General features: G+C 41.2%; 1 protein-coding gene across 1 annotated transcript in view; it reads left to right on the top strand.

Moving 5' to 3' along the window:
* The first annotated feature begins 186 nt into the window (after positions 1 to 186).
* The window catches only part of mrps5 (mitochondrial ribosomal protein S5), a 135,836-nt gene continuing 110,397 nt past the window's right edge, over positions 187 to 25,625 (top strand). The window contains exon 1 of the mRNA XM_028820537.2: positions 187 to 302. Within this exon, the coding sequence (XP_028676370.1) occupies positions 254 to 302 (49 nt within the window). The 5' untranslated portion in view covers positions 187 to 253. The remainder of the gene's footprint in view (positions 303 to 25,625) is intronic.

Below are 25,625 nucleotides of genomic sequence, written 5' to 3'. Positions count from 1 at the left end.
CCCTCTGTCTGTTTCATACACGAACCGCAGCGAGCCGCCTCTTTGAGGGGTCCTAAAGTTGGAGTCTACTCTTGTCATTTGGCAAGTTTTCATAATGAGAATGTTTTGCTAAATTCTGTTGCTTTTGTTTTTCTCATTAAAATTACTAAAACTTGTACGGATGCCAAACCGTTAACCCGCTGTCGTCACCATTTTCATCAGGCACCTCGACAGACATTCGCGCCGCCTGCCGCAGGACCCGAAGACTCGAAACATGGCGGCCTCCAGGTGGCTCTCAGCCGCCCTCTGCACAGCTTTCAGAGGTGAATATTAGCTTTTCGTTTTATGGTGTTTTAAGTTTTGCAACGTTTTTTGGTATACCTTATGATTAAGATTATAGTGTTGTGTTTCTCTTTGGCGTTTCTGTCAGGCATACTACACGCAAGGCTTTGTCAATAGATGAAACGTCTCTCCTTCACACACAAATTAATTGATCAAAGAGAAAGTAAACGGGACGGTCGAGCACGCGTGCTGTCTTCATTCGCGACTTACCACGTCAACGAACTGTTAGGTGACTTCGATCCTTGGGCACAGACGGGCAGGTTAATTCTTAGCAACTCTGTTTTTCATTCATTGTAAGTAACCTCTGTGTTTGTGTCACTTGTCAAAAGTTAAAGAGTGCGCCAGCACAGAGACATTGGCAGGTGGATTTCTGGGTGAGTGCAGGCTTTTGCGACTGCAGTGTTTTTTAATTTATTTGCCATCTCCAGATATGTTTATTTTTTTCTTTGAAACTGACTCAAAAGCCAGCACCTTTTCTGTTTTTCATATGGCACTTTGTTTTGGTGTGTGTTTAAGGAAGACGCCAACTGAGGACTTGCAAGGCGTTTATTTCTCACAACACACAATTTGATGTTCTTATGCGATTGTACATCTGGGCTTCCCCCCCTTCTTTTAGTTGGCCTTCTTCTGTCAGGACAGTAATAGACGTCTCTGACTAAAATCATCAGTGTCTTGGCAGTCTGTCACATGGAGTGGCCATCATTTCACAAAACAATAATAAAGTGACACGTTTTGTGAGAGAGCTGTTTTATTTTGGCCATTTATTGAACCCAGAGGTGAACTTTATTAGAACTTTGCACCCCCAGTGAGGTGAATGACAGGTGCCAGTGGTGCTAATGCAGTCACAAAGGTTTCTCTAATAACCAGATAGCATTTATTCATGACTTAAGGGATTAGCTAAAGGTGCTAACCATTGGGACACTGAAGGAGTGACAGCTAGAAATGGGGTTTCAAGTCATATGTGAAAAATAAACTAAAATCAGTCACGCAAGCAGTCATGGCCATCAGGAGCACTAGTAATGTCTTGGCAGTATTTTAAAATTAATTTTATGGTACCTTGCTAGGCATGTAGTGTGGTTTAGTAGTTAAGGCTTTAAACTTCAGATCCCACTACTGACCCTGTGTGCCCATGAGCAGGCCACTTCACCTGCCTGTGCTCCAATTGGAAAAACAAAAGTAATGGAACCAGCTGTACAGCAAAGGTTGTAAGTTACCTTGGATAAGGGCATCAGACAATTAAGTTATTATAATAATAACATGTTTCTATCAACAGCTTGAAATAAATGTATGAGGGACGTTCAGAAAGTTTCCACACTTTTATATTTTCGTCAAGAAAAGCCAAGCAAAATGACACCTTTTATTAGCTAACTAAAAAGATTACAATATGCAAGCTTTCGAGGCAACTCAGGCCCCTTCTTCGTACTACAGATATTTTCGTTGGAAACGGTGAAGGCGGGAGGAGTTGTACTTGGTCGTGTCTGACAGGGTCATGTGACTAGTTCTGTCTGGAAAGTGCTTGCAGTTTAGTATAAGAGTCGTCACCCTGTGGTGAAGATGGCTGCGAAACTTCTAAATTGCACCAAAGAGGAATGGCATTCTGTCATATGCTTTTTGTGAGCAGAAGGTGTGCCGGGGGCACCAATTCTTCTCCACATGTGTGCTCAGTACTGGGATAAAGTTCTCTCTTGTAGTGTCGTCTATGAGTGGATTGAAATGTTTGAAAATGGCAGTACTGGTGTGACGGATACAGAGAGCGCTTCGGACGTCCAGCTACAGACGTGTGATGATGATGTTGATGTGAAAGTAGCAGTGCAGCAGTGGCTACGCGCTCGACCAAAAACATTTTTGCTGATGGTATTAAAAAGTTAGTACGACGCCGGAAAAATTGCATCACACAGGAAGGTGACTATGTATAAAACTGATGTCATTTGTTTTTGAAATTCTTAATAAATAGAGTTAAAGTGTGGAAACTTTTTGAATGTCCCTCGTATATATGTATAGTAATCAAAAGAAGAAACAATAAACATATAAAAGGTTTGGGGTTTCAGCTAGTAACCCCGTTTAATGCTGAGAGTGCACTGATGATTGTCATGCAGTCAGGTACTGAAGGAATGATCCTTCCACTTCACATGACCGCTCCCTTCTGGCAGCTTCAGGCTTATAGCGCCAACTCAGAAAGGGCAGGGCTTTGTGGGTCTCCCATGATCTGACTGGCGAGCTTGTGAACTGCGGAAGGAAAATGGAATTAGTGACAGCACCCCCTCTCCGCTTGAGGTAGTATAAACTTATAGAGTGTTGAAGATGCCCCCCCAAGAACATAAGGTTTAAGGTTTCTTTATTTAGTCATGTTTACACAAGAAAACATGAAATTTGCCTTCTCAGTTGCATGTAATAACAGACAGAATTAAATAAAACAGACAAATAGAAATAAGAAAAGTTAAGGTAAAGCAGTTAGATAATACATATTTACACCAAAAAAAAAATATGTCAAAACCTTAATCATTATCTCCAATATTTCTTATTGAAAAGTCATATGGCACTAGGAAGAAAGGAGTTTCTGGAGCGATTTGTGTGTAAGAGCCATTTGCTAGTTATCTAACAACAACAACAACATTTATTTATATAGCACATTTTCATACAACAAGTAGCTCAAAGTGCTTTACATAATGAAGAAAAGAAAAATAAAAGACAAAGCAAGAAATTAAAATAAGACAACATTAGTTAACATAGAATAAGAGTAAGGTCCGATGGCCAGGGTGGACAGAAAAAACAAAAAAAAACTCCAGAAGGCTGGAGAAAAAAATAAAATCTGCAGGGGTTCCAGGCCACGAGACCACCCAGTCCCCTCTGGGCATTCTACATAACATAAATGAAATAGTCCTCTTTGTAGTTAGGGTTCTCACAGAGTCACTTGATGCTGATGGTCATACAGATGTCTGGCTTTTAATCCATCCAGTTATATTAACCCTTAAACTGCCTCATACTTGGGGGGGTTAATGCACCCCCCGGGCGCCAAGTACTTTTTTGCTGCACTTTTTAAGGAAACATCACAATTCACCAAGAAAAAGTGAAATTTAAATTTAACATTTTTTTTTTATGCAAGGAGCATCACAATTACTGTAACACTGATCATTGTACACACTGCCAACAAACTGTATAAACTATTAAAAAAAAAAACAATCTATTATTATATGTACAAGGTGCAAATGACGCCATTGATGAAATTCAGTAAATCACCGACAACGCCAACTGCACTTGAACTGGCTGCACACAGAGGCCATCACTGATGCTTGCAGGCTAGTGTAGTGCAGCAACTGAATCCCAGGGACAGTTTGCTTACCGAGCAAACAGGTCAGTGGATGATGCAATCAACATGGGACTGCACTACATCCTGCAACATCTCGACTCTCCAGGGACATATGCTAGGATCCTGTTTGTGGACTTCAGCTCGGCGTTCAACACTATCATTCCAGAAGTCCTCCACACCAAACTCACTTGGCTCACTGTACCAGCTCCCATCTCCCAGTGGATCAAAAACTTCCTGACAGATAGGAAGCAGCAAGTGAGACTGGGAAAAATCACATCCAGCACACGAACAGTCAGCACTTGCGCCCCCCAGGGATGTGTCCTCTCTCCTCTGCTCTTCTCCCTCTACATAAATGACTGCACCTCAAGAGACCCGTCTGTTAAAATCCTGAGGTTCGCAGATGATATGACAGTCATTGGCCTCATCAAGGACAGTGACGAGTCTGTATACAGACGAGAGGTCAAACAGCTGGCCCTCTGGTGTGGTCAAAACAACCTGGAGCTGAACAAGCTTAAAACTGTGGAGATGACAGTGGACTTCAGGAGGAGCCTCCCAGTGCTGCCCCCTCTCACACTACTCAACAGCATTGTGTCTGCTGTGGAAAACTTTAGGTTTCTGGGATCCACAATTTCCCAGGACCTAAAGTGGGAACTAAACATAAACACAATTGTTAAAAAGGCCCAGCAGAGGTTGTACTTCCTGCGCCAGCTCAGGAAGTTCAACCTGCCTCAGGAGCTGCTCATCCAATTTTACTCTGCAGTAATCCAGTCTGTTCTATGTTCATCTATCACAGTCTGGTTTGGCTCAGCCACAAAACAGGACAGGAACAGACTTCAACGGACAGTCAGGATTGCAGAAAAAATCATTGGTGTTGATCTGCCCTCCATTCAAGACTTATACAGATCTCGAGTCAGGAAACGGGCAGAAAACATCATTGCAGACCCATCACACCCTGGTTACAACCTTTTTCAACTTCTTCCCTCTGGTAGGCGCTACAGAGCACTGTACGCCAAAACTACCAGACATGTGAACAGTTTCTTTCCTCAGGCCATCACTCTCATGAACACTTAAGTCAATCTCACAGCATCAGGGACAATACTAGGTAAAACCGGAGTCCAATTCCTTGTATGTGTACATATACTTGGCCAATAAAGCTGATTCTGATTCTGATTCTGATCTGTCTGTCTGTTGGTCTCTCTCTCTCTCTCTCGTTTTTACCATTCTGAAGTTGGGCTGATCGACAGCTAAACCTCTCGTTCAGGTGTGCATGCTACAGACCGAGCTGCATTTGTACAGTATGTACCTTTTTAGGTTCCTTATTGTCAAGGTGGTAGTTTGGATGAGCAGGTGTTACCCAGCAGGTGAACCTAATGTAATGGCCACTCAGAGTAGAATTTGTGGCAAATGGCAACAAAAATTGGCAAGTAAAAGGCAAATTATGTCAAAACTAATCAATTACTGCTGTGTAGTGTTGTTACTGTGTAAAGGGTTGCAAGGTCTTTCTGTCAATCTACCTTAAATCATGAACCACAATCATGATCTATGACTTAATGTTGTGGCCTGTAGGGCACGTTCCATACCCCAGATACCTGGCACAACACAAGTCCCAGGTTCAAGAGACCATTTATTTTAAATAATAGGCCTGTCCTTATTACAACCACCACAACTATAATTCTTTCTCCTCACCTTCTCCCTGGACAACTTTGTCTACATGTACTCCTGGTTTGAACTTACCAGAGTAAAGCAGAACGGTTTCTTTTATCAAAACATTGCGCCCAGGAAGCACATCTGGGTCAGGCAGAGCCGTCATAATACAAGACAGTCCAAGACCCCTAACCACCCCCCACCCCCACACACACACCTCCGGGGCCACTGGGAACCCAGCAGGGTTTCCTTTGAGGACGCATTGCCAGAGGAGCAATGCCATTTATCATACTGGGTGAATGTGTGTTTATAGAGGCAAACTCTCAGTGTCCTTCAATTATATCCTCCTCCTGACTGACTGGGAAAGGCAATAGAACCAACCCAGCTGGAATGAGCATCCATCTGCACTCTGCATTCATAATGGCCACCCGGCTGGGTAAGGTACTATCCTCCATCCCAGTTGGGATGCCAGTCTGTCAATTACGTCTATCACAATGTTTATTTCATGTTTCATTTTTCACATCAAGCTGTTCTGTTACAGCCAGGGTTTATTCCCTGCCTTATGTTTATTTCCTTTCCATTGTGTTTTTATTTTTTGTTTATATTTTCTGTTAGTGTTGTTATGTCTCTTCATTGTTTAGTATCTCTGTGTTATATATTTAAATATGCGTACGCTCTTTGTGTTTTTTTGGGTGGAACCCCAAGAGACTTTTGTGTCACTGCTGTGGGGTCTCCACCTCTATAGGAGAGGCAGGTGAGTTGGTCCTGCAGTGCTTGCTGTGCGTGTTGTTTTCCTGGTTTCTGATTTCTTGCTTTTGTTTTCTGCCCTTCGATGGTTTAGAGCTCATTTTTAGATTTGTTTGCTGTGGGTTTGCCTTTTTTAGGATTTCCCTGCTGTCTTCTTTTTAATCTTTTGCCATTTTTGCTTATTTTTGACTGGCTAATATTTTTTTTTTATTTATACATATTTTGTTTAGCATCCTGCATATCTCAGGATATTTAAGATATACAGTCATGTGGAAAAGAAAGTACACCCTCTTATAGTTCTGTGGTTTTATGTATCGGGGCATAATAAAAGAAATCTGGTCCTTACCAGGTTCTAAAATTACTTTAATCTAACCTCGGGTGTAAAACAACACATGACAGATTCCACCATGTCATCTGTCTTGTACCAAAAATGAAGCCGCAATGGAGAAGCCATGTGTGAAAAACTAAGGACAGCCCTTGATTCAGTGGTTTGTAGACAGGGCTGTGGAGTTGGTAGATAAATCCTTCGACTCCGACTCCTTAGTTTCCGGTACTTCTGACCCCGACTCTGACTCCTCTGTATTTAATATGCTAAAGTATTTTCCATGTTGATTTAAGGAAGGCAACATACACGTCATCATTTAACCACAGAACTACTGGCTAGGAAGTTGACTGTCTACCGTATTGGCCAGTTTGAACCCCTGAACACACATCAGGCCATAGCACACACCTCCACCTACATCATGACACTTGTTAAACACATTATATCTGAAATAAAATTAAAACAATTTTTGTAATGTACCATAATCCAGATTACAATATGTGAGTGTTAGGTTGTATAATCGCTCAGATGAACTTCACACTAGTAGTAACACAACTATGCACTGGGCTTTTATTCTTACATCAGAGAAGTACTTAATTAGGACTATTGTTTGTGAAATGGGACATTTGAACTTGCTGTATTGTTTTTTCATTACAATTTAAATTTATTAGGAGTTGGAGTTGGTACATTTTTGCTGACTCCAACCCCAGGGACCCAAAATTGTTTCCAACTCCACAGCCCTGCTTGTAGAAGCACCTTTAGCAGCAGTAACTTGAAGTCATTGTCTTCTGTCTGACTTTCTCAGTCTCTCACATCATTGTGGAGGACTATTAATAATAATAATTCATTACATTTATATAGCGCTTTTCTCAGTACTCAAAGCGCTATCCACACAGGGAGGAACCGGGAAGCGAACCCACAATCTTCCACAGTCTCCTTACTGCAAAGCAGCAGCACTACCACTGCGCCACCTGTGAGGACATTTGGCCAACTCTTCTTTACAATGTGGCTTCAGTTCATTGGGGTTTGTGGGCATTCATTTTACCCACTGCTCCCTTAAGGTCCCGCCACAGCATTTCATTTAGGTTGAGGTCCGGGCCATTTCAACACCTTGTCTGATTCTTCTCTTTTTTGGCTGTTCTGTTGTAGATTTGCTGGTGTGCTTGGGACTATTGTCCTGTTCGGCCAGGCTTTAGCTGTTGGACAGATGACCTCACATTTAACTCTCAAAATACTTTGGTATACAGAGGAGTACACTGCAAGGTGCCCACGTCCTGTGGTTGCAAAACAAACCCAAATCCTCAGCCTTCCCACCACCACTGTGCTTGACACTTGGTGTGAGGGGTTTGTGCTGACATGCTGTGTTTGGTTTCTACAAACGTGGCCTGGTGCAGTGCATTGTGGGCAGACATCTCCACTTTGGTCTCATCTGTCCAAAGGACATTGTTCTAGAAGTCTTGTGATTTGTTCAGATGCACGTGCTGCCGTGTTGTCTTTAGAGAGAAGACACCTTCTCCTGGCAGTCCTTCCAAACGAGCCCCACTTTCTCTAATTGTACTGTCATTAACTTAGTGCTGGGCGGTATGACCAAAATTCTATATCACGATATTTTTCTAAATTATACCAGTTTCGTGGTATTCAACGGTATTTTTTCCCCCATACATGAGTGGATGTTAACCAATTACTGCAGTAGACTGGCTAAGAATAAGGTATTCCACTGTCATGAGAATTGTACAAAAAAAAAACATTTTAATGTGCACACAAGTATTAATTCAGGTTTGCATGGCCCCATAAAGTGATAATCTTCAAGGGGGTGACACTAAAGGAGAAGGAATTGCATTGCATGACAGTTGCAGTCAAAATATAGAACAAATTTTGCAAACAACTTAAACTATAATGTTGACAACATATTTTCAACCATCCAAAGAGGCGTTTAGACTTAGTAAAATATCCAGAGGTGCTTGTCAAAAGTTGCATTGCACTGAACATGTCTCAGAAAAGGAATATATAGTAAATATTTTTTGTAAACCAACTACACTTTCTGTTAATGTTAACAATCTCTGTCCACTGACATGTTAGCTGTATTGATTGTAATGGCGTTGGTTATCTTGATCCACCGCTTGCTTTTGTTTTATTGTAGACAGTACCTCTACAAGTGACGTCTGATTCGAGTGTCCTCTAGCTTTTTCAGTTTTTCCTGAGGACGTGGATGGTGCCAATCTTAGTCCCACACATTCATGGTACACCAAAGCATGTTTGCGGCTAAGATGGCGCAGCAAATTTGGTCAACATCCGACCTTTTAAAACCAAAGTCTCTCCAGACAACAGGCACGGCTCCTTTTTTCGGGAGAAGTTCTTCTGTGTCATCATGTTCAACTTTATCATCTGCTACAGCTTCAGTTTCTGAATGTTCTCTGTCCATTTTCACCGCTCAATACCTCCACTAATGCATGTACTCCGTTGCATGCGTGTTTAGCAGTGTAGCAGTGAAAAAGGTCCCCCCTCAAACAGTTTCCCACTGTGCCACGTTCCGAAACATTGTTTAGGCTATTTAAACCGGTATTGCGGTATAAGAAAAATCCATATCATAATAAAAATAAAAAACAGTTTTCAGTATGAACCGGTATACCTCCCAGCACTACATGAACTTTCACATTTAACAAGCTAACTAAGGCCTAGAGTCTGAGATGGAGCTCTTGGATTTCTTGCAGTTTCTCTGAGCATTGTACAGTGTGACCTTGGGTTGAATTTGCTTGGATATCCACTCCTGGAGACTGTCCTGAATGTTTTGCACTTGTGAATAATCTTGTACTTCAAATTGTTTGTAAGTGGCCTTGTAACCCTTCCCAGATTGATGGGCTGCAACAATTGCTTCTCTGAGATCATTGCTGCTGTCTTTTCTCATTGGCGTTAGTGAGAAGTCAAGCAAAATTACACTTTTTAGTTCGCCAATAAAAGGTGTCATTTTGCTTGTCTTCTCACTGCATTCATGATGGCTAACACGGTACAACACCCTAGTACTCCTTGGCATTGTGTTAGGACACACCTGAATGTTCCAGACCAGGAAAGTGACAAAGCCTCTGCTATTATTGAGGTGGTCACATTTGCTGATGATCAGTTAATTAAGTGCATTTGATTAGCAGTACCAGGCTGTTACCCTCTTAATTCCTAGGGATGCAGTAATGGGGTACTTCATTTTTCACACACTGCTTTGCATTTTGGCTTTGTTTTTGTTAAATAAATAATGAGACGGTGTAATATGTCATGTTGTTGTTTATCTGAGGTTGTATTTACCTAATTCTAACACCTGCTAAGAACCGGATGATTTTTTTTTCTAATTGTTTTTCTTATGCCCTGATACATAAAACCTTAAACAAGGGTGTACTTTTCATTTTCACATTAACTGTATACTGACCTTTAAAAACAAGGGCCCCATTTTAGGTCTTTGCAGGCCAACTCCTGTTTTGTGGAGTTTGGTGTCTGGGTGCCTGCGTGAGATGAAGTTATATTTAGGTAGGCCTGCGAAGGTCCTGTCCTTTTTGGTTGGATTTTTTTGGAGACCTCACAGCCTTTTTGCTATGTTTGTGGGTCCTAATCAGAACACAAGCACCATCATGTAGTGCTCTGCAAAGCATTCAAAAGGATAAAATAAAAAAATTCGGATGTGAATGTCAGTAGGCTTTGCGCCCTAGGAACCAAGTTGCCCAAACTATTCAATAACATTTCAGTAATTATTTACTGCTCTGACGGTGATCTTTCTGATCATAAAATAGGTCATTACGATAGTAATTGACGAGAAGAATTCATAATTCATTGCAGAATTACGGTATTTGAGGGTTACTCAAGTGCCGGGGTCCCCAACTCCAGTCCTGGAGGGCACCAGTGGCTGCAGGTTTTCATTCTAACTCTTTTCTTAATTTGTGACCTGTTTTTGCTGCCAATTAACTTATTTTGCATTCATTTTAATTGACTTTCTCTTGAAGACTCGGACCCCTTAACTCTTTGAGGGCTGAATAATTTTTCCAAAAAAAACCTAATTTTTCTGAAAAGCACACAACGCATAAATCAACATAAAACGACATGCTGTGGCTGCTGTTGGCGCCTGTTCGGCATCTCTGGCAGCAGTGGCTGTGCAGGGGCGGCTTGATGGTCAGCAGGAATGCATGGTGGGTCGGCTACCTCTCCATCTTCGCACAGCAGGTGAGCGACAGTGGCAGTCGCAGTGTGGTGTAATATGTTTTGTACCTCTTGTCATCATAAGTGGTGGTCCTCCTAGGTGAACGCTGCTGTAAGCGTATCAGCTACACAAACATGTTCAGCACCACGATCAGCTAGGGACTGATAGGCTGATGCTGGTACCTCACTTTAGTTTTCGTTATCCATCTCCAGATCACTTGCATCAAACTCAGAGTCCAATTCAGCAATAATACATAAAACGTCCATGGAGTATTTTGCTTTGCACATTTGCTTTTGTCTCGCCAGATGTCAATGCCATTTTAGAGGCTGTTTACTCTTCGCTACTCATGCATACGCAGGGAATCGAGGTCAAAACAACAAAGCCAAGTAACTTTCTTTCAAGCAAAGAGAGTCGAACTAAAAAGTAAAGGCGAGTTTTGTCGCAGTTTACAGCCGATTACCGTCCTCTACCCCTGAATTTTGAAAAAAGTCAACATCAGCCCTGAAAGAGTTAATTATTTCTTTTTCCTTAATTAGCTGCCAAACAATAATGAGATACAATAATGTGCCAAAACAACTGGTGTCCTTCATACAATACCTGAAAGTAAAGAAAGGTGAAGGTCCCAGGAATGTTGATCTGCTCAAGTACCCCAAAACATTTTACCAGTGCTCTTAGAAAAGAGAAAATCAACAATTTTGGAAATGTCTGCTATTGGACAATGAGAGCAGCAACAAGCCATGGAATTAAAGAATGAGTTTAATTAACAACAAGACTCAGTGCCTCATTGAGCAACTGGTTGGAGTGAAATTGGTTGGAGTTTGAGACCCTGACTTAGTTGGTCTTCTGTTGGCTCACTCACTTCTTAATTTCATTTCTGTTTGGGTGCCATTTAAGGAATGAACTGAAGCAATTCAGAGGAACGATGAAGAAATTCAAGGGAACAAATCTTAAAAAACAAGTCAATTAAAATGAATTGAAAAGAAGTTAATTAGCAGCAAAAACAGGACACTCATTAAAAAAAGGGTTAGAATGAAAACCTGCAGCCACTTTGGCCCTCCAGGACCGGAGTTTGAGAACCCCTGCTCTAGAGGGCCTCTTTCTCTTGCACGATTTGGCATAAAGACTAATCAGCACATTGTCATCTCATAACAGGCTTAAGTTTCGAGTTTGGCATTTTTTCGTTCCAGCCGTTTTTAGCTCTCTACCGTCCTGAAGAGACTGTGACACACAGACAGACAGACAGATACACACCCATCATTATGATATCGATGTTTTCGGTATCAGGGGATCCTAAAATGTCGAGATCTGTCAGAAACCAGAGATCGAAATTCTTGATTAATCAAAAGTTTTTGCTCCTCCCCCATAGACTGTAGGTTATGGTGGTGCAAGTCAATTCAAGTCATGTTGGGGAGCAGGCACTGGTACAGCGCATTGCCGTACTCACCACACGATGAAACAGCTCAGGATCCTGGTTGGTAATCCCCGAGGCAGACATGCGGTCCAGTCCCACCCTCCGGAAATGACCCTCTATCTGCTGCAGCCAGGCGTTACATGGGCGTCCCCTTGGCCTGGTCCAGCCTCTTGGGTCCCCCAACAATGTGATATAAATACTCCGAGTGGTGCAGTGAGAGTAATATGGAAAAAGATGATCCGCTGTGGCAACCTCTAATGGGAGCAGCTGGAAGAAGAAGAAGAAGAAGAAGAAGGTGCAGCGAGAGTAACAACGCTAAAGCAGTTATGGTATTTGGATTACTTTGGCCATTCCATGGACCATTATATTGTTACAGGTTAATTACAATCAGATGCCTTAAACTAATAAACAATATGTGGTTAATTTCAGTGTATTTGATAAAGCCGCGTCAGGGATGTGGATCTAAAAAAGAAAGGGAAACCACACTGGAACAAAAGCACTGCTTTGACGCTGGGTGCTGCCAGTTTGCAAAACCAAGTGGAGAACTTGTGTACGCCAGGGTTTTAGCTAGCGTGAAAATGTGCGTGGCTTTACGGCAACTTTAGGTTTTATACATTGTGATATGAGCGTGGAAACGGGCGTACGCAACATTTCTCTGCGTACACACTGTTTATACATGAGGCCCCTGGACCCTCATCCTTTTGTTGTGATATCAGGAGTGCCACAGACCCCTTTCCAGTAACCTCGTGACCCCCCATGGTCTCCCAATCCATCTAATAACTTCATATGAAGAGTCACATGAGACGTAAATGTCACTGCCACAGAATATCACAGTAGATTTCAAGATAACAATTATAGAGAATTCTGGATATGTAAGACACGGCGCAAACATTTTTATACCCTTAATCCAGTTTAGAATTGTAGAGGGCTGGAGCCTTTCCTGGCAGCAGTGGCATTGCAGGGCACAGACTCATGTGAGGCCATTTTTTGAGTCCCCAGTTAACTTTTTACACACATATTTAGGATACATCAGGAAAAGCCACTGACATATTGGGAGAACAATCAAATTCTGCACAGACGACATCAAGATGCAGGATTCCACCCCAAGATGCTGGAGTCCATGAGGCAGCAGCACAACCCACTGTGCCACCCACTGAAATAAACCCCCATCGTGCTTTGCAGTGAAACTGCTGAATTAGAAATGTCCTTCGCACCGTAAGCTTTAATGGGAAAAGGAAACGCCTGACAGACCTCCTCCCACCTTACAGAGAGCTGTGCAGATCTTGGCCTCATTTACGGAATTTGGCCTTTCAAGGAAATGAAAGTAAGAGCAATGTTTCCATATATATCCGACTTTAATTATTACCTGACAAGTTCAATGTTCTGTTTCTCCCATCCTTCCCCGGAAATGTCAGTCACAGCTTGCACGCTAATTCCAGTGCACGTGAAAATGAGGCCAGAATGTTGTTCAACCTGCAGTTTGGCTCTGCTGCACTCCAGCACTTTTATTTACTGTGTTGTCTGAATGTTCCATGTTGTGTTCAATGATTTATTGATCGGGTCTGCACTCACCACTGACTCCTATATCATGGAGGCCATGCAGCATTCCTGAGTCTCAGCAGTTTGTACTTAATGCAGCAAATCACATCACGTCCGGGAGAATCGACCGCTTTACCCAACTGTCAGAATTGCCGCTGTAAACTTTGATTTGCCATCACTGCTGCCGACTGACTTGTGGTGTGGCATCCGGTGGGACGTTTCCACTCCTTTTTAATAAATGTGTTTTCACTTTGACATTGAAGGGTCTCTTCTTTTGAAGCCCATTGTGTTAGGAATGCTTTGCAACTTGATGTTAAAAGCTTTTTGTGACGTGAAGCAGCAGATTAAAATATCAGGTGTTGTTGAGCATTACTTCAAAATATACTTGCTGACAACACAGGCCTCGTGCAGAAGGGGGCCTATTAATCTAGGGATACAGAAAGACATGGACACTTTTTGGAAAGTGAATTTCATGCAATTCCATTTGTGGTGGACGGCCAGGATGCCTCCATGCTGGAAGGACCAAGGGAGTGAGCGTATCCAGAGCATTAAGGGAGCAGTAGGTTGCTGCCCCCCTGGGTTGCAGTGGTGCCTCGGAGTCCTGCAGGTCTCCATGGGAGTTGGAGTTGGATACAGCCCTGTTGGGGCCCGTGGCCACCACCAGGGGTTGCTGCAGTAGCTGCTGAGCCGTTATGGGCAGTTCTTTCACCACTCCTGGAATTGCTGCCGGAAGTGCAACAACGAGTACCTGGAGAACTTCTGGGTGCCTTATGAAAGGAGCCAGCAGACACTACTCCGGAAGCGAGAGTCGGAAGGAGGGAGATAAAGCTTGTCAGGAAGAGTGGAGGAGAAAAGAAAGAGAAGAAATATGTGCTGTGCTGTGCTGGTGGGAAACGGGGGCAGGCGTGTCCCACAAGGGAAAAAGGAAAAGTAAAAAAACGTGTGCCTTGAACTTGTGTTCCACACCTGTCTGTGTCGGGTTTGTGCGGCAGTGTGCCCACCTCCTGGTCCACACATATTAAGCAAGACTTTCATCTGATGGTAAATGTTTAAAGTGTGGTGGAGTTTATCTGGGTGTCTGAGCACATGTGCCCACCAAACAAATGATGTCATCCTGGTGGCAAAGACGCTAACAACATCCTGGTCAGAAAGTTTCTTTGATTCGCCATCACTGCAGCCGACTGACTTGTGGTGTGTCATCCGGTGGAATGTTTCCATTCGTTTGTAGTAAATTTGTTTTCACTTTGACATTGAAGGGTCTCTTCTTTTGAAGCCCATTGTATCAGGAATGCCTTGCAGCATGATGTTAAAATCTTTTCGTGACCGTCACTTGAGGCAGCAGATTCAAATATGATAAGTTTTTGTTGAGCATTTCTTCAAAATATACTTGCTGACAACACAGGCCTCATGCAGAAGTGGGCATTGCCTACTAATTTAGGGCAGGGGTGGGCAATGTCGGTCCTGGAGAGCCGCAGTTTTTCATTCCAACCCAATTGCTTAATTATAAACCACTCCTTGCTAGTCTCGCACCTTATTTAATTTTATGGCTTGCTAGTCTGCAATGTAAGGTTCTTATATTGTAGATTTTTTCCTTTATAAGGATATCATCAAAATGATATGAAGCCTAAGACGGATCATTTTCAGTCTGTCACATTTTCTATTAAGTGTTTTATTAAATCAAATGGTGCATGATGAGCACACAGAGATGTAAATGGAAACAAGCCAGATGGTGAACTGCTGACTGCTTTGTCATTTACATCTTATTGCTAATAAGGAGGCATTAAACAGTGAATGCAGCTCTTTAAGATTGAAATAAGCAATTAAGGGTGGGGAACCTTAGCAATTGAGACCACTAAAATGAAGCATCAAAATGTCACTTAAGCCATAAGTGCTTCATCAGCAGTAAGTGACTTCTCATTAAGAAACTGGCTTGGAACAAAATCCTGCAGCCACTTGGGCTCTCCAGAAACGACGTTGCCCACCCCTTTGTGATGCGGAGTGGAGGAGAAAAGAAAGAGAAGAAATTTGTGCTGGGCTTGTGGGAAAAATTAAAAATAAAAAACGTGTGCCTTGAACTTGTGTCCCACGCCTGTCTGTGTTGGGTTTGGGCACCGGTGTGCCCGCCTGCTGGTCCACACATATTAAGCAAGACTTTCATCTGATGGTAAATGTTTAAAGTGTGGTGGAGTTTATCTGGAAGTCTGAGCACATGTGCCCACCAAACAAATTATGTCATTCTGGTGGCAAAGACGCTAACAACATCTTGATCAGAAAGTTTGTTTGATTTGCTATCACTGCTGCCAACTGACTTGTGGTGTGGCATCCGGTGGGACGTTTCCATTCATTTGTAAATTTGTTGTTGTCACTTTATCATTTGGGGTTATTGAGTGTAGATTGATAGGCAAATTTGGCAGATGTACCCATTTAAAATTAAACCTGCAGCACAATGAAATGTAGGGGCTGAATACTTTCTGGATGCGCTTTATCTTTTTAGAATATTTTAATAAAAAACACATATTTTGGATGTTGTAAACGTATGACTATTTGCCAAACTTGCATGAAGAAGGGGCCAGAGTTGCTTCAAAAGCCAATAAAAGGGGTCATTTTGCTTGACTTCACACTTCATCCATAATGGATAACACAGTCACAACACCCTAGGACTCCAAACAAAAGACAAGGCACGAGAAAAAGAGATGGTGGTGACTAGAAGAAATATTAAGAAAACTGTCCAAAGTTGAGTCGTTAACAGAAGGTTCGCCTGATCTGCCATCAAACCCAAAATGTTACCCAAAAATCAAAGTCTGCTGCCAGAAGCTAAAAGCCTTTAAAGAATAACTTGAACATGAACTATAATTGCACAGAGGATTTCTTTGATTTGAAATTCAGATAACCAGGAATGGACAAAGCTGACTTTTTATCTCTGTACGATTATGGCACCAGAATTGAGCACTTCCAGGGGACGTGACCTAGCAATGTTGATTGCTGTAAATATAGCAAAAGATATAAGGATTTGCAAAAAGGGTTTTGGAAAGAAATGCAAAAAACTAACCATGTAAACAAATCCTAATTTTGAGTAGATGCTTGACTAGTGGAATATGCAGCATGACATTTTCATTGAGATTTTAATATCGGTTCCTGCTGTTCAGTGTTGGTCCCCGGTCATGTGTGCTCTATTAGTAAATTTGTTATGCCCATTCTCCATTAAAACATAAGATTAAAATTTTTTCTCAGGCATCATTACACATAACACGGAGCGAGTAACGAAATAAAAAAAAAAAAAGATAATTTTTGGGTAGAGTATTCAACAACAAAACACAGGGGAGAACTAAGCACTGAGATGTTAACATTAAATTTCTGCTTATTTATTACTGCGCATATTTTAGATGAAGCAAAGTGAAATGCCGGAAAAAATGCAAACAGTATTCTGAACAGTTCAGCGAATATGCAAAAAAGGAGAATAAACAAAATGCCTGAAGTATTCCATCTTGCCTTATAAAATGTAAATGTCTCTATCTAAAACAACTGCTCCAGGTGGGTCTCGATGATGTTCTACTTAGTGGATTTGCATAGCTGTCAAACAAATTAAAACCTTCCTGTGCAGACTTCACACTTCTCTCTTTTTTTTTTTTTTGATGCAGCGACTTCTCAACAGGGTGAGCCTTAGGAGATGCCCTGTGGTATGGCGCAGCACCTCCAGCAGTATTTTATAGGAAATCGAAACACAGAAAATCAAAAAGCCGGTCCATCGAATTGGCTTAACTATAGTAGGTCTAAATTTAAAAAATGTGTACTGTTTGTATACACCATATACAGTGCATCCAGAAAGTATTCCCAGCGCATCTTTTTTTCCACATTTTGTTATGTTACAGCCTTATTCCAAAATGGATTAAATTCATTTTTTTCCTCCATAATGACAACGTGAAAAACGTTTACTTGAGGTTTTTGCAAATTTAGTCGCTTTCTTTGAGCTTCATGCTGTAACCTCACACTTCTTTCGACTACTTAACTTTGGGTCGCCTTCGCATGATTTAAATCTAATCGAAGATAACGGAGAAAATAAAACACATATACACCAGAGTAAAAGTAATATAGATAAAACAAAACTGAAAAGGACTACATGGAGAAAAACGTATAAATGTGTCCGCAGGTGGTGCGGTGGGAAACCGTTACCTCAACTCCACCACCTCCTGGGCCAGACAGACAGACACACTTCCATATAATATATATATATATATATATATATATATATATATATATATATATATATATATAGTGAAATGAATAGACCTTAATACCAAAGTGGGGTATGGGGCAGCCACCTGTATACTTCAATAAGGCTGCAAACACAAAGATTAAGTAATACAAAAATGAACAAATTGAGTCCAACAACAGGACAGAGTACAAATGGAGGATGACTAGCTTTTAAAACAGGTTGGTAGAAGTGATGTTCTTGGGGGGTTGGAAACGGAATTAGCATCATCAGGGCGGAAACTAGAAGTAAAGTTTTTGGAATCGGGCAGAATTTCCTATGTCTGGTCTGCAGAAATAAAAGAGAAGGGTTTATTGCACCCTGCCATCTCCTGGCCTGGCTTGGAATTACCTTCTTTTGATCCTTCTAGCTGCCTCCCATGTGCACGTGTGTGACAATATTATATATATACACACACATATTAATCGTGATTAATTGCATCTAACATTAAAACACGTCATTATAAAATTAATACATAAATCATCAAGTAACTACACAGTGAATCACAACATTAATGTAGAATTAACACAAAGGAATTAAAAAATAAAAAAAAATGAATGGCATAGTTTAAAAATAATGACCTTAAACCTGAACTTTTAACAAAATACTACCTGAGTAAGTACAACCTGAATTTGAATGCCTTCCTCACAAGCAAGATGAAAAAAAAGGCAATAAGAAAATGAGGCCAATGTATTAATTCTCAAATTGGCGTAGCATGTGAGACACAGACACGTCAAAGTAAAAATTAAACAATCGAAATGACTGTTGACTTTTAATGCGCTGCTAAAGACTAAATTAACTGAAAGAATACGCATCTCTTAAATGGGCATACATTAAAACTTGCGTTAAATCTCCTCAAATACTGTCCTCAATTGTTCATTAACGTCAACGATTGAAAATAATACTCTACACAAGTGCTGTGTCTGCGAACGGCAATCTTTGAGTTGTTTTTTTTTTTTTGCTGCCCCTTGTCCCGCTCCTTCGGAACGTTTAGTTTGTATGTAGAGTTAATTCTTTTGTGGTTGGTAGAATCATGGTGTGCCTTGGGATTTTTTTGCTTACCACAGAAATACGGTTGGAAAGCTCTGCTCTACCTACACCTTTGCTCCTTGCAAGCTAAAAAAAAAGATCTCGGTAGCAGCTATCTCGCTTAAAAACAAGCATCTTGCATTACTTGGATGGTTACGTTGTGTTCTTTGCATAAGTTAGCGAAGATGCTGCAAACTGAAATAATGGGTAGGGATGAACATTACATTTCTATTTTGTAGAATTTTGTCATTATATTAGGGCAGTCAGCACTAAGCTACCTGGCAGACCAGCAAGTTAAACAAGACAGAATAAGAAGACAAGATGAGACAAAACACATAGACGAGCAAGAAGTAATTGTGAATACAGAGCAACTGAGCAGCAGGCAAACACAGTGACTCATAGACAAAGTCCAGGAAACCGAACACAAAAACGAGAAAGAGACAGAAATATACAGTGACAGCTGAGAAGATCATCAGATAGTCAAAACTCTCCACTATATGAAAGCATTGATTTTACGCCCCTTAGAGCACTCTGGACGAGGACAGGGCATTCAGCCCAACAAAGCTCGTCAGTCCTATCCACTCCATTCTCCTTAAATAACATCAAGTTGAGGTTTGAAGGTCCCTAAAGTCTTACTGTCTACCACACTACTTGGTCGCTTATTCAAAGTGTCTATCGTTCTTTGTGTAAAAAAAAGAACTTCCCATTGTTTGTGTGAAATTTTCCCTTCACAAGTTGCCAGCGGTGTCCCTGTGTTCTTAAAGAATGCTTTTTAAAGTCACCGTCTCGATTCCCTTCATCATTTTGCACACTTCAATCATGTCACCTCTTAATCTCCTTAAGACTCTTTTAATCTTTCCTCATAACTCACCCCCTGTAGCCCTGGACTTGGCCTAGTCGCTCTTCTCTGGACCTTTTCTAGTGCTGCTATGTCCTTTCTTTAAAGGTGACTACCCAGCAATGTTACATGAGGGATGCAGTCCATGTCAGCCTGTGTTTGTTTAATGGTGAAAACTAAAGAATGTGTTGCCAGCATTAAAGAATACTGCTTGCTGTTCATGAGCCACCACAAGTAATAAAATGCATAATAACTTTTAGTACAACTGAAAGAGTGAACTGTTTAGAAAACATAAGAAGAATCCACTGCTGTGGACGTGACATTGTGACGTCACTAGTGCAACAGCCTAAAAGTTGATGTCACGCATCCCCCGTTGTCCAAGATTCTGGATTTGTAGTAGCTTTGGTTTTGGGGACTTCCCTATGATTATTTGGAAATGAATTCCACCGTGTTATTTTTGACTTTGATTTTGGTGTGGGTGTGCGATTGTTTTGACTTTCTGGGACTTGACATTAGCCTGTCTCCTAAAACTCTGATTCATTGTTTATCCATCTCCTTGTCATTTTCACACCTTGTTGGCCGTCCGCTTTACCAGTCACTGTAGCCTCAAAGTACTAAAATTCAGTATTCATATCCTGGCCTTGGTGCTGTCTGAGTGGGCTTTGTATGTTTCCCTGTGTTTTGTTGGGCCTTTCTCGGGGTACTCCTGTTTTCCTACCACATCCCTAAAAGACGTGCCTGTCAGCTTGATTGACAGTTGTGTATTTACCCTGACAGCATTTCTATAATATATAAAACCATTTTAAGGTTCCTTCCTTTTAAAGATCACAGAGCGCAGTGGGAAAAGGATCTCTCACTCAACATTTCAGAAACGGAGTGGAAGGCAGCGATGCGCAGAATTCACTTGAGCTCCATATGCACAAAACATTCAATTATCCAACTTAAAATCTTTTATCGAGCACATCTGTCTTGTTTGAAATTGTGCAAAATATTTCCAGGGCAGATCCAACCTGCAAACTTTATAATCGAGCTCCAGCCTCACTGGGCCACATATTCTGGACCTGCACCAAATGAACATAATCTTTAAATGTCTATCAGACAGCCTTGGCGTCACAGGCCCTCCTAATCCATTGACAGTGGTGTTTGGTGGGTTCACAGAGGGGCTTAAAGTGAAGAAGGACAAGCAAACTGTAGTGGCCTTTACTTCACTATTGGCACATACACTTGTCTTGCTCAACTGGAAGAATCCTAGCCCACCTCTGTTAAGTCAGTGGGTAACTGATGTTATACAGTATGCTATTTGAAATTGGAAACAATCAAATTCTCACTTAGAGGATCTGTACAAAACTTTTTGTAAAACCTGGCAGGACCTAATCAGTAACATTTTAGAATACGCACTTATATTGAGGAGAAAGACTCGTTTCTCTCTTTACTACTCTGGCTGTTGGCCTTCCTCTCTTTTTCATGGGTGAGGGTTGATTTGATTTTAGTTTTGTTAAGTTTGACTTGATTGTATGGAATGCTATGTGCTTTTAATAAATTCAATAAAAGATTAAAAAAAACACATTACTTGTGTTGCAAAATCCATGTGTCGGTTATCCAGTTGTATTCTCACAGTGTCCCAAACGCATGTATTTTTGCTAAAATAGTGTTAAATGAACCACTTCTGGATAATCCCCTCGTGAACGTGATCAAGCTTTTGAATTGAACTGAAGTGTCCCTGCTTGGTGCTGCCCTTTGGAGCCACAGTCCCTTGTGCTTGCAGGAGTGACAACAGAAGGTTGTGATTCGTGACGTCACTAGTGCAACAGCCTAAATGTTGATGTCACGCATCCCCCATTGTCCAAGATTCTGGATTTGTAGTAGCTTTAGTTTTTTGGGTTTTCTTATGATTATTTGGAAATTAATTCCAGTGTGTTATTTTTGACTTTGGTGTGGGTGCACGATTGTTTTGACTTCCTCGGACTTGACACTAGTCCGACTCTAAACTCTGATTCATCGTTTATCCATCTCCTTGTCATTTTCACACCTTGTTGGCCGTCTGCTTTACCAGTCACTGTAGTCTCAAAGTACTAAAATTCAGTATTCATATCCTGGCCTTGGTGCTGTCTGAGTGGGCTTTGTATGTTTCCCTGTGTTTTGTTAGGCCTTTCTTGGGGTACTCCTGTTTTCCTACCGCATCCCTAAAAGACGTGCCTGTCAGCTTGATTGACAGTTGTGTATTTACCCCGTGTCCCCTGCGATGGACTGTCTCCTCATTCACTGCACAACCCTACATTAGATGAAGCTGAGTTTTCTGTGATATTGAAGCCATGGCCTAGCAAGTTTTATTAACAGTGCAGTCGTCTTACCCGCAGAGCTCTGGGGCACTATATAAGTTAAATATTGCTGATGTGTGCAAGTGGCTTTTACGCAGAAATATTTCCTCAGATGGGGGTAGGAGAAGTAAACCGTTTTTATTTATTGTTTAATAAAGTCTTCCCCTTTTCATGTTAAAAATGCCTTTCAAGTTAATTACCTACCTCTACTTTTCTGGCTAATTTGCGTTTATTTACCTTTTATTTTTAGTAATTAACACGCTGATTACCTTTTAAATGGCTTCAGTTGATGCATATTTGTCTTCTGAAAGGATTACATGGCAATTCTCTTAAGAGCTTTAGATGAAAATGAAAAAGCTGTTGTGACTTGGTTGATGAAATGGAAGCATTTACTCCTCCTTCTTAAAAGCTCATTTGGGTGAGGTTGCTCCATTTCATTGAAGCACAAATACGGTTTTGACGCACTGCGTCTTTGTTTTATTGTATTTTTAAAAAATTTTTTAAGACCTTTAAGCCTAAAATATGAAATCGCATTCTAAAGGAAATATAAGTATTACTTGAAAATAAATGCTCACTTCAGTGCTGAACAATAAGACAAATGCTTCTGCTTAAAAGTGCTCTTCAAATTATAGGGCAGAAGTCGTCAGACGTTTTACAAATGAAAGGAGGCCACTCACTCCGTCAATCTCGTTTTGTTACCTAATATTCACGTTGGCCCGTCTTTCCATCCGCCGTGTTCTTAAAAGCTGTCAGAGCTGTCATTTTCAGGCTCGGAACCTGAGCGTATGTGAAGCTTCCATTTTACGCTCTGACCAGCTTTTTAATTAGAGACCCATCCTTCCATTAGACACCTCAGTCCGTATCAGTGAAATTGTAAGCTGTTTGTTTGTCTGTCTGTCTCTTAGTCCGAGCACACAAAGATGGCTGAACTGAATTTTGCTAAATTTTTCATGTATGTTGTTGGCCCAGCTCAAAATATAGGATATATGGCATATCGGGGAGAGACATTGTAATAGAGGTGGCCAGCTCAAAAAGCACTGCTCAAGTGGGGACTACAATTCCCATCATTCCACAGGAGTGTGCTAGGGCTCATGGGAGGACACCATTATTGGATTGTGTAAAGTAGGAGATCATCTGATACCACAGGTACAATGTCTTCTCAAATAATTTGCTGGATTTCAACTTTTGTCTAAGAGTTACGTCATTCTGTCTCATCATGGGATGTGTTTCGCCATGTTAAGTTTCCAAAAGATCGTTTTTGCACATTTATTTTCATCTATACCAGCGTTTCTCGACCTTGCTGGTGTTGCGACCCACTTTTTTCCATTTGTCTTTTCATAACCCAACAAGGGCCCCCCCAGTGTGATTCTCAGTTCCCTTGGTGAATCGAGCATGAACACGATTGGGGGGGTCTGGGTATTGAGCTTGATCCGCTTCCATTTTACACTTGCGGCCCACCAGTGGCAGCCCACAACCCAGTGGTTAAGAAAAATTGATCTAAACCCATTTCTAAAAAGATATTTGGATAATATAGTGATGTGCGTTTCCAGACCCTTCAGGAGTAATGTTGGTTAATTTACAAAAAAAAAAACTTTTAAAACTGCAGAATGTACTTTTTAATGAGTGTGTGAAATGAAGTTTAGTGTTGATTTTGAAAAACTGTATTTGAAAGGAATCTCCACTGTTTTTCTCACCACAGCCTATTAGTTTGCAGTGTTATTAGCAGATTTAGAAAAATGGATGGATGTTTGAATATTATACAGGGCTATTGAAAATGAAAGAGCAGATTTCAAAAATGTATTTCAAACACACTGTATAAGACAGAAACACATTCCGCACATCACTTGATAGACGAAAGTTTACAGTTTAAAAATTCAACTTCAAGAAGATTCAAATGACTTCATTTTCATGCAAGATGGTGCCCAGCCTCATTTCCACTTGGTGGTCCGGCATTACCTGAACGACACCATTCCAGGATGATGGCTTGGAAGAGGTGGACAACAAGATCTTGCTCATCGTCTATGGCCTCCCAGGTCTCCAGACCTTTACACCCTGCGATTTGCATCTATGGGGGCACATTAAAGAAAGAGTCTTTGTTCCACCTATGCCTGCTAATCTTCAAGATTTGCAACATCACATTGAGGAAGCTGTGAATTCAGTAATAACTAGGGACCAGTTGACACGTGTGTGGCATGAAATGGTCTACCGTTTTGATGTTTGTCACACTACACGTGGTGCTCATGTTGACTGCATTCAACCTCAAGGACCACAGGACCAAACTTTGAACTGATTCTGCGTCCTGTAATAATACAGAGATACACAGCAATGTCTGTGAACACCCAACCCACTGTGGATGCTGTCAATGGTCCATAGATTCAGTTATTCAATAAGCTATCCAATGTACATGTAGAATGTAGATCAGCGGTTTTCAAACGTTTTGACTTGTGAACCAGCAGAAAATTGAGAAAAATCTTTGTAGACTAGGGAGGTGTAAAATACAGCGGAACCTCGGTTTGCTAGCATAATTCCTTCCGGAAACGTGCTCGCAGTCCAAAGCACTCGTATATCAAAGTGAATTTCCCCATAAGAAATAATGGAAACTCAGATGATTCGTTCCACAACCCAAAACTATTCATATAAAAATGATTAATACAAAATATAAAGTAAAAATACATAAAACAAATTAACCTGTACTTTACCTTTGAAAAGAATCGTGGCTGGTGTGAGTGAGTTTCTAAACTCTTGTGGGATTCCACCCAACGGGACGACACGGGAAGAGCGTCCCAAAGCAATCGCAGTCTCCCAGCGCTGTTGCAGTTCGCCGTAAAAGCGAATCCGAAAAGATCGCGGCCATGCTATAAGCGCCTGCCGTTGATGGGTGATACGAGGAACATTATAAATGCGCAGGGCACAGTACTACCTGGCCACGACTCTGCCTGACTGCTGTGTCTGTGTATAGGAAAGCGGCAGATCGCGAAGTAGGATTCTTTATTTATAAATCGAATATTTTCACAGTTAGAGTATAGAAAACCTGTTTATGACCTTCTAAATACGTTTTTTAATATTATTAGAGCCCTCTAGACATGAAATAACACCCTTTAGTCACTATTACACTCGTATTACCCAATATATTAGACAAAATAAGAGAAAATAAGACATATTAGATGTTACAAATATCATATTATTATTATTGTACTGTACATTTAATTACACAAACACACAGTTCTTACACACAACCACTAACCTATGAAGAAATGAGCTCAGTAGGAGAGTCTTCAGGTTGTAAGCTGGAGCGCTGATCGCAGCCTCAGAGGACACGGACGCCCCTGGGAAAACCCCTGAAGCAGTTGACAGTCTACCTTCACATTGCTCCTTACCCTTCTTACTTGCATTATAACGCGCGATAAACCTCTCATGCGGTACTCCGCTTACTTAAAAGTATTGTGCAGCACCTCTCAGCTTTGGAATTGGTTGTTTTTTTTTCTCTCTCTCTCAGACATTCTCTGCTCCTGGCAGAACTGTCATCTCTGACTTGTCATGGAGCACGTGTAAACTTTTGAAAAGAGACAAATGTTTGTTTGCAGTTCTTTGAATAAAGTTCTTTTTTTTCTACAACCTCCTGTGTCTCTGCAAATTTGTGACCCAAGCGTGACAAGGTGGTGCAGTATCTTCAGCAGGTGCGTCGTTGTCTTCTTCCGCTGAAGGAGTACTAGGAGTAGGCAG

This window comes from Erpetoichthys calabaricus, chromosome 15 (genome assembly GCF_900747795.2).
Source record: "Erpetoichthys calabaricus chromosome 15, fErpCal1.3, whole genome shotgun sequence".
Taxonomy (NCBI): domain Eukaryota; kingdom Metazoa; phylum Chordata; class Cladistia; order Polypteriformes; family Polypteridae; genus Erpetoichthys; species Erpetoichthys calabaricus.
Note: the sequence above shows the minus strand (reverse complement) of the source record. Positions and strands in the feature narration are given on the sequence as shown.